At 42.8% G+C, this 15031-nt stretch overlaps 1 protein-coding gene across 4 annotated transcripts in view; it reads left to right on the top strand.

Annotated features, from left to right (window-relative positions):
• Window positions 1-15031, top strand: part of bnc2 (basonuclin zinc finger protein 2) — a 171277-nt gene that overhangs the window by 70474 nt on the left and 85772 nt on the right. For 2 of the 4 annotated variants that reach the window (XM_026171258.1, XM_026171263.1), the window contains exons 1-3: window positions 9436-9784; window positions 10786-11139; window positions 14778-14840. In XM_026171258.1, the coding sequence (XP_026027043.1) occupies window positions 9782-9784; window positions 10786-11139; window positions 14778-14840 (420 nt within the window). In that variant the 5' untranslated portion in view covers window positions 9436-9781. Of the gene's footprint in view, window positions 1-9435; window positions 9785-10785; window positions 11140-14777; window positions 14841-15031 lie in introns of those variants that run through there. The other 2 variants (XM_026171259.1, XM_026171261.1) reach the window with 2 other exon arrangements.

Genomic DNA, 15031 nt, shown 5'->3' with positions numbered 1-15031 from the left:
GCTCCACGACGTTTTAAGAGCCCCAGGCCTGGTTTGATGATTTTGACGCGAGTTAGCGTGTACTCGAGTTGTCGGGTGCATTCAGGGGGCTAACCGTTCTAATGCGTTTACCCTCCCGCCTTATGAGTGTGTTTGTGTGTCTCGAAGCAAAGTGTCACTTAATAATTTAGCTGCTGGTTTCGTCCCCCTCGCCATCAACCAATCCATTCACAGCCCTTTATGTCTTGCCTCTGGGAATGTGGAGGCCATTCCTCTGCCTCTCTGGGAGTGATTGAACCAGCAGAGACAGGTGACAGAATCTGGTGTGGTGGTGTGTGAGGACAAAGTGCGAAAGACTGACTGCATGAGAAAGAGGGCCAGACAGCCGAGCTGTGAACCCAAATGATGGGAGGAAAGAATAAAAAAGAAAAGTAGCACAAGCTGATTTCTGTAGAAATGGAAGACAAGAACAACAGATGCTCCGAATCTCAACTTAAGTGTGAATACAGCCTCACTCCCATTCTGACCTTAAATTGGTCCTGCGTGTCTAATGTTTTAAAGCAATGAAACACAGACATGCAAGATGGAACACATGCTCATGCATAACGCTGCACACACACACACACACACACACACACACACACACACACACACACACACACACACACACACACACACACACAAACACACACACACAGTCAGGTTTCTGGCCTCTGTGTATGCCAGATGTAGACATGACATATTTTTTCTCTCTCATCAATGTTTTCAGACTAATAGGTTCTTGTTCTCGGTGGAAGTGGTTCTAAGCGAGAGCAGGAATTCAAAGCTTGCATGCCAAACCTGTGGCTATGGTTGTAATAATCAAATAATGTAACTTGGCCACGTGCAAGAATGCGTGTTAATACATGAGAGCTTTCAACAAAGCACCCCAAAGCCAGTGGCCTTCTATATACTTTAATATGACTTCATGTTCACTTAACCCTCCTCTTCTGTGTAATTGAAACCTGATGGTGGAATAATAATCATTTTTTTTATTATTTTTTTTCCTCTTTATGCATTCGCTAAGCTGATTTTTGCCCAGGCTGTGGGATAGTATTCAATTACAAGGGGTTTGGAGGAGGGGAGGGCAGCAACGGGCATTACACTTAGAACCTCTCCACGGGGCTCACAGGAAGAGAAACTAAAATGACTTTTTAATGTGCTGATCGTTTGGTTGGAGCACACATCCTACAGAACTTGAAAAATAAAAAATATATTGCTTCTGAAACTACACTTCCTACTTTTCTCTTCTTTAGACGTGTGGCTAAAAAAAGATGAATGAGAAAGACCAGAGTTAGAGACAGAAGAAGAATTTAACCCAAACTTTTTTTCGTTTTTCTTTTTCCTCAGCAGAAATTCTCTGAAATAAACCTAAAACTTTTCTGCTTGTTTGCCGAATGGCTTTTACTACCACACAATGATTTGTGTGACATTTATTTGGGTGTTTTTTTTGGCGAGGAGCGTCACAAGTGTTTGTGTGTTTGTCGTGGTGTTAGCGGTTATGTTCCTTGTCATGTGTGTGCCATAAATAAAGACTCCCCTGGCTAATGCAACCCACATGTTTTTTGTTCCCACCTCCTTTCTGGATTTGCATTTGTTTTCTGGGGAGTTTTCAGATGGTACACAGGCTTGTTGGACCACGTCTCAGCTTTTGTGAAGTCATCGATTTTTTTCTTTTTCTTTTTCACATCAAAAGCAGCCGTGGACTTCCCTTTTACTCACAAAGGTTAACTGGTATAATGCGTGATTCCCATTACTTCACCACGGAGCAGATGCACAGCTGTGAACTGATGACTTTCCTCAAAACACATTTGCAGACACAGTCATACCCAGGAAGGAGATACTAATAAATAACCACAGCTTTTATATATAATATAATAATTAATTTTAAAATGATCTATTTCAAACCGGTGTATTATTCAGTTGTAAGACCATCACTATCCAACATAAAAATAAACCACAGGTGACCGTGGCAATCAAAGCAAGCACAAAGAGTTTTTTGTACAGGACGTTCTTTACAACTGTTTTCACCTGCTGGCAATAAGAAACTTCCAGCAGCCGCTCACCAACCAGCTGGAAAATACACATATTTCTCTAGCAGCTTGTGGTTATTTCACATCCAATATGGGAGAAAATTCACAAGTGACCATGACATCATGTGAAAGACCTTTATAGGCAGGAGCCTGGCCATGTAGGGCTTTAAATGTAATTAATGAAATACAGATAGGAGTGCTGTTTCCAACACTTTGGTAGGTCCAAAAGTGCCAAAGGAGACAATGTTGAAGGGGCCAAATTTAAATATATGCTGTGGAACTTTTTTTTAAAATCACATCTTGTATGTTCAAAACAAGCCTCCATTTTTTTTCTTTTATTGCATGGACAGTTGTCTACAATATTTTGGTGGCTTGCCTGACCTATAGTTCACAGAAGTTACATTTTGTTGGTTGACATTCAGCCTGTGGTCAGTGCATATATAGCAAGAAAGAACTGGCCAGTAATTAGTCTGATGGAACCACTTTTAAATGACCTTATTGTGCAGTCTTTTATTGTAATGCAAAATTATGAAAAATGGAAGCAAAATTAGGTCTCAGTGGAGATTTAATTATACTTGTTGGGTGTCAATATTTACTATTGTCCACAACAAACGCTTTTAAAGGGTCGCAGTGTAACAACTACTTATATCTTTTTAGCCTTTAGAAAAAAAGGGAGAGAAGCTAATCAGTGAGTGTAAAAGGGAGCAGAAAGTTAAAACAGGTAAAGACACATTAGTGAGGTCAGGAAGGGAGAAAATCTGAGGGTTATAAGACTGAGAGGAAGGGTAAAAACAGAATAATGAGAGGTGGGGAAAAGTGTGGAGGAGGTTCAGAGAAGGAAGACACTGTCGAGAAGGACTTTGTCAAACTCTCACCACTGGGTTCGGTGGATATTGGGTTGGACGGTGAGGTGGGGGTGGCGGGGGGCAGAGTTGCCACGGCAGCGTTCCGGATGGGCAGGCGGTCTCCTCTCAGGGGTGAGGGGGGACGTGGGGCTGTCAGGGAGCCTGGCAGGTAGAGACACAACGCCCTGTGACTGGGGGGGAGCACGGGTCAGTGAGAGAGGACAGGACTGAAGGGATGAAGGCGGCGGAGGGGTGAGGCAGAGGCCTGTCTGATGAGGTGAGGAGAGAGTTGTAAAGGAGGGAAACATAAGAGAAGTAAATGAGGGTGGAGGAGGAGAAGAGCTACTGATGATTAGAAGAGAATTATCCAAGTGTGAGTGTGGAGTATTTTCTGCTGCAGCTTTGATATTTTTACTCCCTTCCCAAGTCGCAGAACAACGCAACCTCTTAATTCCTGCCACCTTAATCACACTGGACAAAGCAGAGATTTGTGCATTTGGAGTCATGCTAAATTTTGTTGAATTTAAGTTTAAATCTTGTTCCTTATAGAAACATTCCAACAAGCCATAGTATTTGTCAGATAAGTTGGCACCAGCACCAGAAACCATTGGTAGGGCCACTTTAGTGACTCTAATTAGTTGTTATAAATCCTACAATCCATAACAATGACATCTGTGAATCATTATACAACTTAAAGAGTTAAGTCATTTTTTTTCTCCCACTAAAGTTGTTATATAGCCTTTTCCATTAACAGCTGGTGAATGTAGCTGATGCTGGAGATAATCCCATCTCCCTGTTTTTTTTATGTCATCGTGTGAGTTATTTGCTAGCTAGCAAACTGCAAGCTGCAGAACTAATTGATACTGAGCTAGAGAAAATTGCTGAAATGTTTCAGTTTTTACAGCATCTTAAAACACTTAATTTCTAGCTTGTATGATTTGTTTTGAAATGCATCTTTACACAGAGTTTAAAGAGGTTTTGAAAAAGAAGATGCTGGAAATCCACCAGTCTGTTTACTGTGATTAGCTAGTTAGCTAGTTTCTTAAGTATCTCAGTAAATATCACTGGGCTTTCAGACTGTTGGCTCTAAGTAATATTTAATTTTTTGATTGTTTTTTTCTTTATTTTCTCAATATTTTGAATTGTTAATCGCTGCCAAATTATTAAATCAACAGTATGCACGCTGCAGGGCTCCACTTTTGTCTATTTGTTGCACTACGAAAACTGTATCATATCACGAATCAGGAAAGCACCAGTCAGATTAACTGATGATAAAAGCAGTGACTAGTTGCAGACCCACTAATATAAAGAATATAAACACCACGCATGTTTGAATTGAGATTTTCAGATATAGAGAGCTTAAGTGAATTTCTGCATGTGTGTGTGTTTATGTGTCGTCATGTGAAAGTTGTTCAGAGATTTGGTGAGAAGGAAGGATATTGATCTGGTGCCTGCTGGGATCGAGGTGAACATGTGAATGAGCACTGTATATGTATATGTGTGTGTGTGTGTGTGTGTGTGTGTGTGTGTGTGTGTGTGTGTGTGTGTGTGTGTGTGTGTGTGTGCGTCCATGCTGATGCTGATAAAATTGTAGTTTTATCTCCCGACCTGGATAGTGGAGCCTGCCCTTTGAAGAAAAAAAACTAGGATGTGGAGCGCTGTTATGCATAACATGTCATTAGATCACAAATTGCTAAACAGGCATTAGCAAATGATGCTCTTAGCAATTAACCTTCTGCCTTTCTATATTACCACAAATACAGCTGAAAATTGTAAATAACTCAGAACACTCGTTAGACTCATCTTGTTATACTGTTTCGCTCACAAAGGTGCACTTATAAGTGGAGCCCAGATTGCAGTGATCAGTGACACGGGCAATCATGTGGCTCTCTTTATTCTCTCTCAGACCTTTTGGTGCCCTCATCTGCCTTTCTCTCCGTCTTTCTCTCCGTCTGTCTCTAACGCTATCACAAGTGGAGGGCTGTTCCTGTTGGTGTCATATGATGTCTTGTGGCCCTGTAGTGGTAGCAGAACAGTGACAGTTCTATCCCTGCGCCATCTAATCGACACGCCGCTCGTTGTCACATGCACTGTGATCATAAATCAGGTCACTGACAGTACCAGCCCTTAGCCATGTGCTCCTGCTTACGTCTTTAGTGTACTGCTGAAAAGCTGCACTCACGTTTTGGTTTTTTGACCCTTTTTTTGGTCACTTTCCACGACTCTTTCGCCGTGAATGTTATTGTTTAGCTTTGTTTACCTTTAATTATTCGAACAAGAATGTAAGATGATAGGAAAGCTTTATACGAGCAGAGAAAACAAGTTGGGAATGACTGAACAGCTGATAGGATGAACTCTAGATGTGACTTTCATGTGACAACCTGAAAAGAATCAGTGTTTCACCAGCCAGCATCCTGCTCGGCAAAGAGAGGGTGCTCATCAAGCTCCTTCTGCTGGTGGAGATCATTTGTTTCTGTGGCACATGATCGCCGCCGCTGCACAAATTATGTCGTTCCACCTTCCACTTGTTGTCCTCTCCCTTTCTGGCCTAGTTTTTGTGCGAGCTGGTCTTTGTTGTTGTGATTTTCTGTCGTGAAAAGAAAAAAAAAGCAACACAAAACAGAAAAATAATACAGCAGCAAAGCATCGTAATTATGACTCTTTGATGACTCCCTGTATTTGTTTTGTACTCTTTGTTGTTTGCTTCAACAGGTTTTCTCACTTTGCACAGAAAATAAAAAGCTGGATACTTTGCCTCTCAAGAGCATAGTAAGGGGAATTGGTTCTCTTGAGACTGGTCTAACAACTCAGTGCTGTCGCACCCAATTTCTGGGCTATTTGACCCATTAGATGTCAGTGCTTGGGAAACAAACAGGCAGTGCTAAGAGGTTTGATGGGCATAATAGTGTGGACTTAGTGATGGATGGTGCCATAGTTAAAGTACAAAGAGTCCAAGAATGTTTTAAATCTCACTTTCTGCACTCTTATTGGACTCTTTTACCCGACGTGCTCTATATGTTTTTCTTTAACAAAGACTGAAATATAATCAGAATGGAAATAATAGAATACAAGCCAAAAATAAGTGAACAGTAAAAGAATTAATGAGGTGATGTAATATAATATTGATAAATATAGAAAAAAGTAACACAAATCATGAGAAAACACGTTTGTGTTGTTTGAAACGATATCAGCACAATCCCCGGTAGTTACTGGCAGATGTTTAGGTCACAGATTTATATTGTTTCCCGATTGCCATCTGAACTTTGAGGATTCAGTCATTTATCTCTAAAGGCACCAATTTCTAAACATCAAATGAAAGAGGAAAATCAGAATTAAAACATAAATCAAGCAACGCATGCAAAGCAGTGTGCAAATGTGACATCACCACAAATGACTGAATCCTCAAAGTTCAGATGGCAATGGAGGTTTATTTATATAGCGCATTTCATTATACTTCAACTCTACTTAGGTGAATGCAAAATAGAAACAACGCATATTAATAGTACTTTTTTCATTTTTGCCCTACTTTAAAAAATTGATTGCATTTTTTTTTTTAAATCACTTTTGAGCACAACCCTACAAGAGTTCAAACTAACGTCTTCATACGTAGATGTCACTTTGCTGTTAAAAGAGGTTATTAACTCTGGCGTTGCTTTGAATTTCTGGTTATAGTTGTTGCTCCTTTGTTCTGCGACTCTTCATTGTTGACACCTCCCTTCTGACTGCTCAAATTGCAAAATTGTACCCGAGACTGAGGTTGTGAGTACCTGGGGAGTAAGAATGCTGTGGCAGAGCTTTAGCCTCATGTGCACGCCAGTATTGATCCGTGCAAGCCTCAGTGACTGTTGCTACAGAGCAGGCTTCGCTCATGGTACAGGACTCCCACCTGTCACCAGTCGGTGGCAGCTAATGAGGAAAAGCAGCCCATCACACACTAGTACAGCACACACACACACACACACACCCATCAGCTTCTGGGATAACACACTGCCAACAATTCTGCCCTCTCCTCCTGCCTCACCCAGGCACCCCCTTCTCCCTTCTTGCCCCCCCCTACCCCCCACCCCCTCTTTTTTACTCTGCCTCTTTCTCTACCTCACTTTTCCTCTAATGAGTTGCAACACTGATAACGAGCCTGATGATCTTCCATTGATTCAGCTATCACTTGCTTGTCTGGTAATTGATCCGTAGCTGAGCCTCTAGTTAATTATATGGGCTTCGACATGGACCCCTGCCCCGGGGGGAATTCTCAAGTCCTGCACAATAATAGTTTTAATAAAGGAGCCTGAGGATCTCCAGTATCCCCTTTTTTCCCACCCTTTTCCTGCTTTCACAGATTTTTCATCTTTCTATTTCCTCTTGCCTCCTCTTTCCAGCCCCCCCTTCAAAATTTCTTCATCTCTGTATTTTTACTTCTGTCTCTCTCTCTCTCTTTCTGTGTTTTTTTTCTTTGTTTCCGCTGTCATCATGACCATTTACTATCGGCAGAAGCAAGGTGGACGGGGTAGGGGGGTAAAAAGAGGGGAAAGAAATGTGGAGGAAGAGTGAGCAATATCTGCAGAGTCCACTCCTCCCTCTCACAAATAACAGCCATTAACCAGCCAGGTCAGAAGCTGAGCCACCAGCTTGACTTGAAACACTGAGTGCCACTCGAAAAACCCACAGACTAGCACATTTACAGGAGAATGGGGTGGAGGGGTGGAGGGAGCAGAAGGAGAGAGGAAGAGAAAAAAACTGGAAAGCAAAAAGGAACCTTGGCGGCTAAATTGTCACTTAATATAATTAGCCTAAGCCTCGTGCATTACCTTTTCAATAAGTTGTTAAGAGCAGAGCTGGTGGTACATGGACAAGAGGTGACACATTATGCCTTTTACAACAATGCTTCTCGTGGCTACTGACAAGGCATGGGCCAGCATGCAAAAAGATGAATGAAGAAAAGAATTGAAAAGGAAGGGAGCAGCGGAAGGTATTTAGAGGTGGAGGGGGGAAAAATTACAAGAGACAAAAAAGCAGAGGATGAAGATGTAGGCAGGCAGCAAGAAAGGAGCGAAGATGTAAATTGAGCTTGAGACAAAAGACACAATTGCACATTTTCAAAGTGGCGAGACACACACTGCACACTTTTCTCTCTGCTGGCAGAAATCACCTGTACATAACAGTAATGACCGGTGTGATAATCTCAGCAAAGGTTAACGGTGTACCGCCATTAGTACATAGTACAAAAGGCTTTTAACAGACAACCAAGAAGCTGTCTGCCGCAATTTACCACAAAATTTGAAGTGACTTTATATATCACAAGCCATTTAATGTAGCTGAGGAGAGAAGTTCTGTCCGTGTCCCTTTCTCTTTTGTTCCTCGGCAATGAAAAAGATCACTGTGACATCTCCCTCTCGCTGCGGACTGAGGCACCTGGTCTGTCATTTCTCTAATGATAGTGGGGCGAAAAGACGGGGTGGAGAAGACAAGATGGGAGATTTAAAGTTTAAAAAAAAAAGGGGAAAGGAAAGGAGAAGGAAGGAGGGAGGGAGATGGGTGTCTTCATTGTTTGAGATGTGTCCTATGCTGTGTCAAAGGAAGCATAGATCTTTTCCCTCTTTTTTTGTCTTATCCTCCTGTGTGTCTTTTTCTCTGTGTCTGCCTCCCTTTACTCCTCCATCCCTCATTTTATTCCCCTTACCTTTGCTGCTGTGGGGACCAATTTGGCTAAAATGGAACCTCTTCCTCATTTTTTTCTTAATTAAAATCTGAGAGCCTCCGCGGAGGAGGAGGAGGAGGAGGAGGAGGAGGAGGAGGAGGAGGAGAGGGGAGAGAGAGGAGGTGCCTGTGAGCATGTGTGTTCGTGTGCATGCTGGTGGCAGATTGCCTGCGTTCCATTAGTCTTTCATTAGAGTCGGTGAAAATCAAACAAAGGCACGAGAGTTTTAAAAGATGTATCAAGGCTGGCATCTTTGCTTGTTTTAAAAAATATATATATATAGAGAGAAAGATATATTTATAATTATCTAACGAAAAGAACACCAAAAAATGTTGATCAGCTGTGATAAAAAAACAAAAACAGTTTTTTTGCAGAATACAAACCTGATTTTTCTTTCCTGAAACAAAGAAACTTGAAAACACCAAACAGAAGTGGCTCTTTTTTCACATGGAAGGCAACAACTCAGCTCCTTTGCTTAGCACTGTGTATAACTGTGTGTGTGGGGGGGGGTCTGTGTGCGTTCATATGCGTGTGTGGCAGGACGGTCCCACAGGAGAACTAAGTTGCTCTGAGACGTGCTGGCCGCTCGCAGCGCAAATGGTAATAAGGCGGGGGGAGACAAACGCTCCCCTCCTCCCGATCTGTGAGGGAGCTTGCCCCCACCTATCTGCGTCTAGCAGAGGAGGGGTGTGTGTGTGTGTGTGTGTCTGCGTGCAAGTGTGTCGAAGTGTGCAGCACGATGTCACTGAGCATCTCACAGTGGAGCGGCGGAGTTGACTCAGTTGAGCTGCACTGGCCTGACACACACACACTCTCTCTCTCTCTCTCTCAGTCTCGCACACACACTCAGCGAGCCACCGTCTCTCTCACTGGCTCGCTCTCGCACACACACACACACACACACACACACGCTCAGGCGCTCAGTTCAGTTCCTCCGTGGCTGCGGCGGAGTACAGAGGAGTCAGAGAGAGAGAGAGAGGCAAGAGGAGAGGGAAAGAGAGAGGACAGTCGGCAGCACAGACGTTGAGAGAGGGACACATTCACAGAGACACAGAGAGAGAGAGAGAGGCTAAGGGAGAGAGAAAAGGAGAGAGAGAGAGAGAGAGAGGAGCGGGAGGCAAGGAGAGCTGGATTGCTGGTGGCTCACTCCCACACCTCATCTTCACTTTGCTGGGACAGACACAGAATTGATGGTAAGATAAATTCAAGCTTTTTATTGGCTCGGCTGTTTGCTTTCATGGACGTTTATGGGACTTTTTTTTTTAACTGGACTTTAAATATGTTTTTTTGGTTGTTTGACAAATTTTTGGGAAAACAGTGAAACAGTATTTTTAAATTTCACAATTTTTTTTGCTGTATGTGTTTTTTTTTAAAGTCTAGAGTGTAAGATATATCTCTGTTGTACTTACAGCACACTATTTGTTGCCTTCTCAAGCTTGAATTTATTTCTGATTGTATTTCTGTGTGGATATTCACTGCTGAGTCTGGTGGTGGCACTTCCCAGGTTGCTTAACTTTTACTTTCCTACTTTTCTTTTTTTTTCTTCTTCAAATATTACGTGAGTGTGTCCATGTGTGTGCATGCAGGTAAACATGCGTTCCACTGTGTATGTTTGCATCCAAGTGTGTGTTTCTGTTCACTCCGTGTCCAAGTACAAAATGACTGACAGATGGATTACAGCAAAAAGTAAAAAAAGAAAAGAAAAAAAAAGTCAGGCCAAAGGCAACAACATGCACCCCCTCGCCTTAATTCCCATAATCCCCTCCTTTTTTTTTGTTTTACTCCATTCTTGCTCACCTTCTCATCAACCTCCCTCCTCACCTCCATCCTTTTCCTCGTCCCTCTTCACCTCCAGTGCTCCGCTCATCTTCCCCTGTCCAAGACGAGGCCCCCGAGGAAATTCACCACAAGCCCTCTTCTCTCTCCCTTCACGAGAATTAACTCCACATTCACTGCTCTGCCACCGGAGCTGCCAAGAAACCTCACACACATACACACGCACACATACATCTACTTCCTCATCTTGCCTCTTGCTGTTATCCTCCTCAGCAAGCAGGAACCAAGCTAGATTTTTTTAAAAGGCAACATAACCCCAAAAGAACCCACCTTCACTGACTTCTTTTTCTTCTCTCCTCCTTCACACTCCCACATCGCTGCTGCCCTCCCTCTCTGTCTCTCCCTCTCTCTGTCTAAGTCCAAGGAGGCAGAGTTGGATGTGAGAGGCAGTGAGTGTGACACGGTCCCACCAAAGCCCAGCAGAGACCCAGAGTCGCCCAGGCCACCTCCAGCTAAGGCTAACGGACCCACGGACACAGCTGGCATTTGCACGAGCATCATCTCAAGTAGCCACAGTAGTAGTAGCAGCAGCACCACCAGCAGCAGAAGTGGTCTGGGTGGCGTAAGCATCGTTAGCAGCAGCGCTGAGGGAGCAGGCGCGAGCTCCATGCAGTTCAGCACCAGACCGCCTAGTGCTGAGCAGCCGGGCTTCATGGGGACATGGCAGCAACAGAGCACTGACAGCAACCTCCTCTACAGAATGTCCCAGCAGGTACGTCGCTCAGCCTCACCCCTCCATCTTCTCCATCTCTGCCTCCTCCTGTCTTCCTTCTTTCTTTTCCATCTTTAAGGCCAAATGTTCATTTTCCTTCTCCTGATTTGTGTTTACTCTCACAGTATTTACTGGTTCCTGATCCAAGAAAGTGTTGGTGTACGTCTGCATGTGTAGGTGTATGTGTAAGTTCATGTTGGGGTGGGTGGGTGGAGGTGGTGGGGGGAACCAGTGGTTTCGTGGTGTCTTGTTTGTGATATTTTAAGTTAAGAGTCAATTTTGCAGCAGATTTTTTGTAACTTTCCCTTTTCTTTTTGGAACATTGATTTCATGATTTTTGTGTTGCTCTTTTACACAAACCTGCTGTAAAGTATTTCAATTCATGCATTTTCCCTCTCTCTCTGTCATCTGTCACTTTTTCAAAATTTATTCAATGCATTTGTCATTTTCTTTTATTTTTTAAAAAAGGGCAAAAAATAGCACATTTTATGTATTTGCAAAAACATGTTAATATAAAATTTGCACAGCTTGCGACATGATTCCTTGCCTCTTGTTACACACATGCCTTCTGTCTCAGTAATTGGTGTGAGAGCGGAGAGGAGTTTTAAAAAGCAAGCTATAGGCGTGTTTTGGTAACCCCAGCGCCGATAAAGACTCGGGAAGGGGCACCCCTCTGGGACCGGCTAATTGACTTCGTGTGGCCGAAGCAGGAAGCCCCTCGCGCGGCTACGGAACAGCAAAGGAGCCGTGAATGAATCCTGGCTGGCCAGGAAAAGTAGTGATGATAACAGAGAGCCCGCAGCGGCTGAGGACAGTCGAAGATTTCCTCCCGACATTCCTCTGCTGCTGTCGCTGGTGTTCCTCTTCGTTCTGTAGCCTTTTTTTATTTTTTAGGTTTTTAATGTCGTCTCTAAAGTTAGAAACATGACAGGGATGAAGTGGTTTCGTTGGATAAATATCAGGTACGGAGAGGGGGGATAGGAATGTCCAGCTCCGAGCAAGTGTATGTGCGCGCGTGTGTGTGCGCGCGCGCGTGTGCTTGTGTGCGTCCGTTCGCGCACACGTCCGCGTGAGGGGAAGACAGTAAAGATAGAGGATGGTTGTTAGGTTGCAGTTAATCATAGCGGGACCTGCAGACTCTCCGTACCATGCACACGCTGTTACGCACTCGGGCCATAGCGGCTCTTGCGCAACAGCTTCGCCGCGGCTCCGTGCTGTAAGTGATGAGAAACATATTCTGTCACCTTGACGGCACTTGGAGTCCGTTTTGTTTTTGTTTTGTTTAACCCCCAGAGGTCGAATCGTGAAGATGAAAACGATGTTTTGGGATTTTTTTTTTTTTTAAAAAGAACAAGAATCCCGGTGTAACTTTTAGTAAAGACACATTTTGTTAAAGCAGCTTTCCACGAAATAGTTTTAGGAGAAAAACAACCTCCACCTTTTTTTTTGTTTTAGTCAGGTTGATCTTTAAAGCCCTCAAATTTATTAGATACGTAAATCAATAGTGTTTCCCTTTACATCCTCACACCTTTCGTGCTTATCACGTTTTATCTTCCCCACCCCCTCAAAATCTTCCTAAAGTAACGATCATGCAAACTATTGATACACGAATTAGTGGATGGGTTGCAGGGGTCAGCGAACCGCTTCTCTTCTCCTCTCCCGGTACGAGCAGGTGGATGGGCCCTTGCGCTCAGCATCTGCTGGGACCCCACGTTTGCGTCCCCAATCCTTTTTACAAATGCGCACCGTTGTTTCAATATAATCAGCTGTGGGACTCGCTGTTATTTATCCTTCCTCGCACTACTTAGAAGACATCTTCTCATGTTTAGTAGGCATGACATAAATTCTCCGAAGGAAGCCTGTTCCTTGACAGACTCGCCTTATTGGAATCTAACCGATAATGACTTTGTGTTTGCCGAGCCTGGCGCACCCTGGGGTGTTGGAGAGAAATGCGTTATGGGCTTGTGTTAAAAAAAAAAAAACCCCATCTCCCGTAAAGATCAACCAGGTGACAGATAGATGCAGGATTTTATAAAAGTTTAGTTACATCACATCTCCATCTGATCGATAGAGACATAAAAAAAGATTTGTGCGCAGTGCGTTTTGGAGAAGCGGCTGTGATGAGATGCAGGGACATCTCCAAAATAACAAAAACAAAACATAACAACAACAACAACAAAACCCATTTGGCAATACCTTTTGGAATTCCTTGTAAATCAAACACACACAAAGAAGCACTGTCGAAACGTAGGAAATGTCTCTTGTGATAGGAAGGCAGTGATTTTCCTATTTTAAAGCCATCCTGTTAATTACGTAAATAACCTGCGGTTTGCAGCAGGTGTTTGATTAGCTCGTGGACAAGCATCCGTGACTGAAGAGTGCAAAGAAAGTGAAGCACAGACATTTATTTTTTTCTGTTGCATCCAAATTCCGAATCACTAGTTTCATTTTTTTCATCATAAAAAAGCAGCACGTGTCTTATATGGCGTGGAGAAAATTGCTTAAACCTAAAGAAAATATTTAAAAACCACTTTGAATTTAATAAATAATGCCTGTATTGCTGCCGAATTTTAATCGTTTTTCATAGATTTTTATTGGCAATTAATGAATGTATTTATTTCATATTCACTTGGATGTTTTTCAAGACACGAGGCATTTTCTTTTAAAAATATTTGGCCACAGGCGATGCTGTTTGGATTGAAGAAACAAATGAAAAATACAGGTGAATTAAATATTTTTCCTTATGTTTTATTAAATGTGGAGTGTGAGATTGCATATTGATACAATGGTATTTTTTTCCTTTTTCTTTTCTCTTCTTCTTCTTTATTTATTAATTTATTTATTTTTAAATCGTTGCGTGATTTTTCTAAAGCAAACGAAATTAACAGCGTTGGATATTGAGGCATTTGTGCAGTCGAACAAATTTACACCTTTCATAAAAGGCCTTAGTAGGTTTTTAATCTTTGAGCAAACTCTTTTTTTTCTAAGCCACACAGCAGGAGATTTACATCCTCTATAATCCACGCAAGTGTCAACAGGAAAGGGCATAAACAGCATGCAATTTAAATGAAATCAATGAAATGGATTCAATAAATACGACCTATTTTCTCAGCTTCCTCGTGTTAAAAAAAATCAGTGCACATTTTACAAAACACTGCGAGAAGGGAACTCTCCTAATTGCTTTTATGGCGGAAAAAATACAAACATTAGTCGCGAGTGTAATTAATTCCAGCCATTACGGAGTGATAATATTTGGAGCCTTAATTGACCCGCTGCTGTACATGCGTGGCTATGAATATCGACCCTCTGCAAGTTAAAAACTCCAGAGTTAAGTGATACTACGAGTCTAATTGGCTCATCAGGGATGTTTCCTCCACAATACAGCAGCCGGAGGCCGCGTTTCTCTCTCTCCTTTCCCCCCCTTTTTTATTGTCTTCTCCGCTTCAAGTCGGAGGAACGTGGGAACAAGTCAAGGATTAGAGAAGCTTGTAAAAATGTGCCTTCATCTCCACCTGAGGATCTGATGGAGCCACCCAGGCTCGGTGCAGACCTCAAAAGGGGTGGGGGGGGAAAAAATCAGTGTATATCTCCAGTTTAAAACCATCTCTAAAATAGCCTCTTCCTTTTCTTTTTGCAAGGGTGCTGTAACGCGGCTTCCTTTGAAGTGCGACAGGTCGACTATGGGCCGAGATCTGGAAGAGGTACAGTGGCATTACAGCTTGCCTGACTTCTGTCTGCTCTCAGTGCTGCCTGCTTCATCTCACACCGAGACTCTTTTTATCCACCTATGGACACAGCAGGGGTGGATAACACAGACATATCATTTAAAACTAGATAACACAAAAACGCCAAAAAATTAATTCAAATACCAATAATAATCAGCGTTAAAACA

This window comes from Astatotilapia calliptera, chromosome 6 (assembly GCF_900246225.1).
Source record: "Astatotilapia calliptera chromosome 6, fAstCal1.2, whole genome shotgun sequence".
NCBI lineage: Eukaryota > Metazoa > Chordata > Actinopteri > Cichliformes > Cichlidae > Astatotilapia > Astatotilapia calliptera.
The sequence above is the reverse complement of the archived record's forward strand: the minus strand, read 5'-3'. Positions and strand labels throughout refer to the sequence as shown.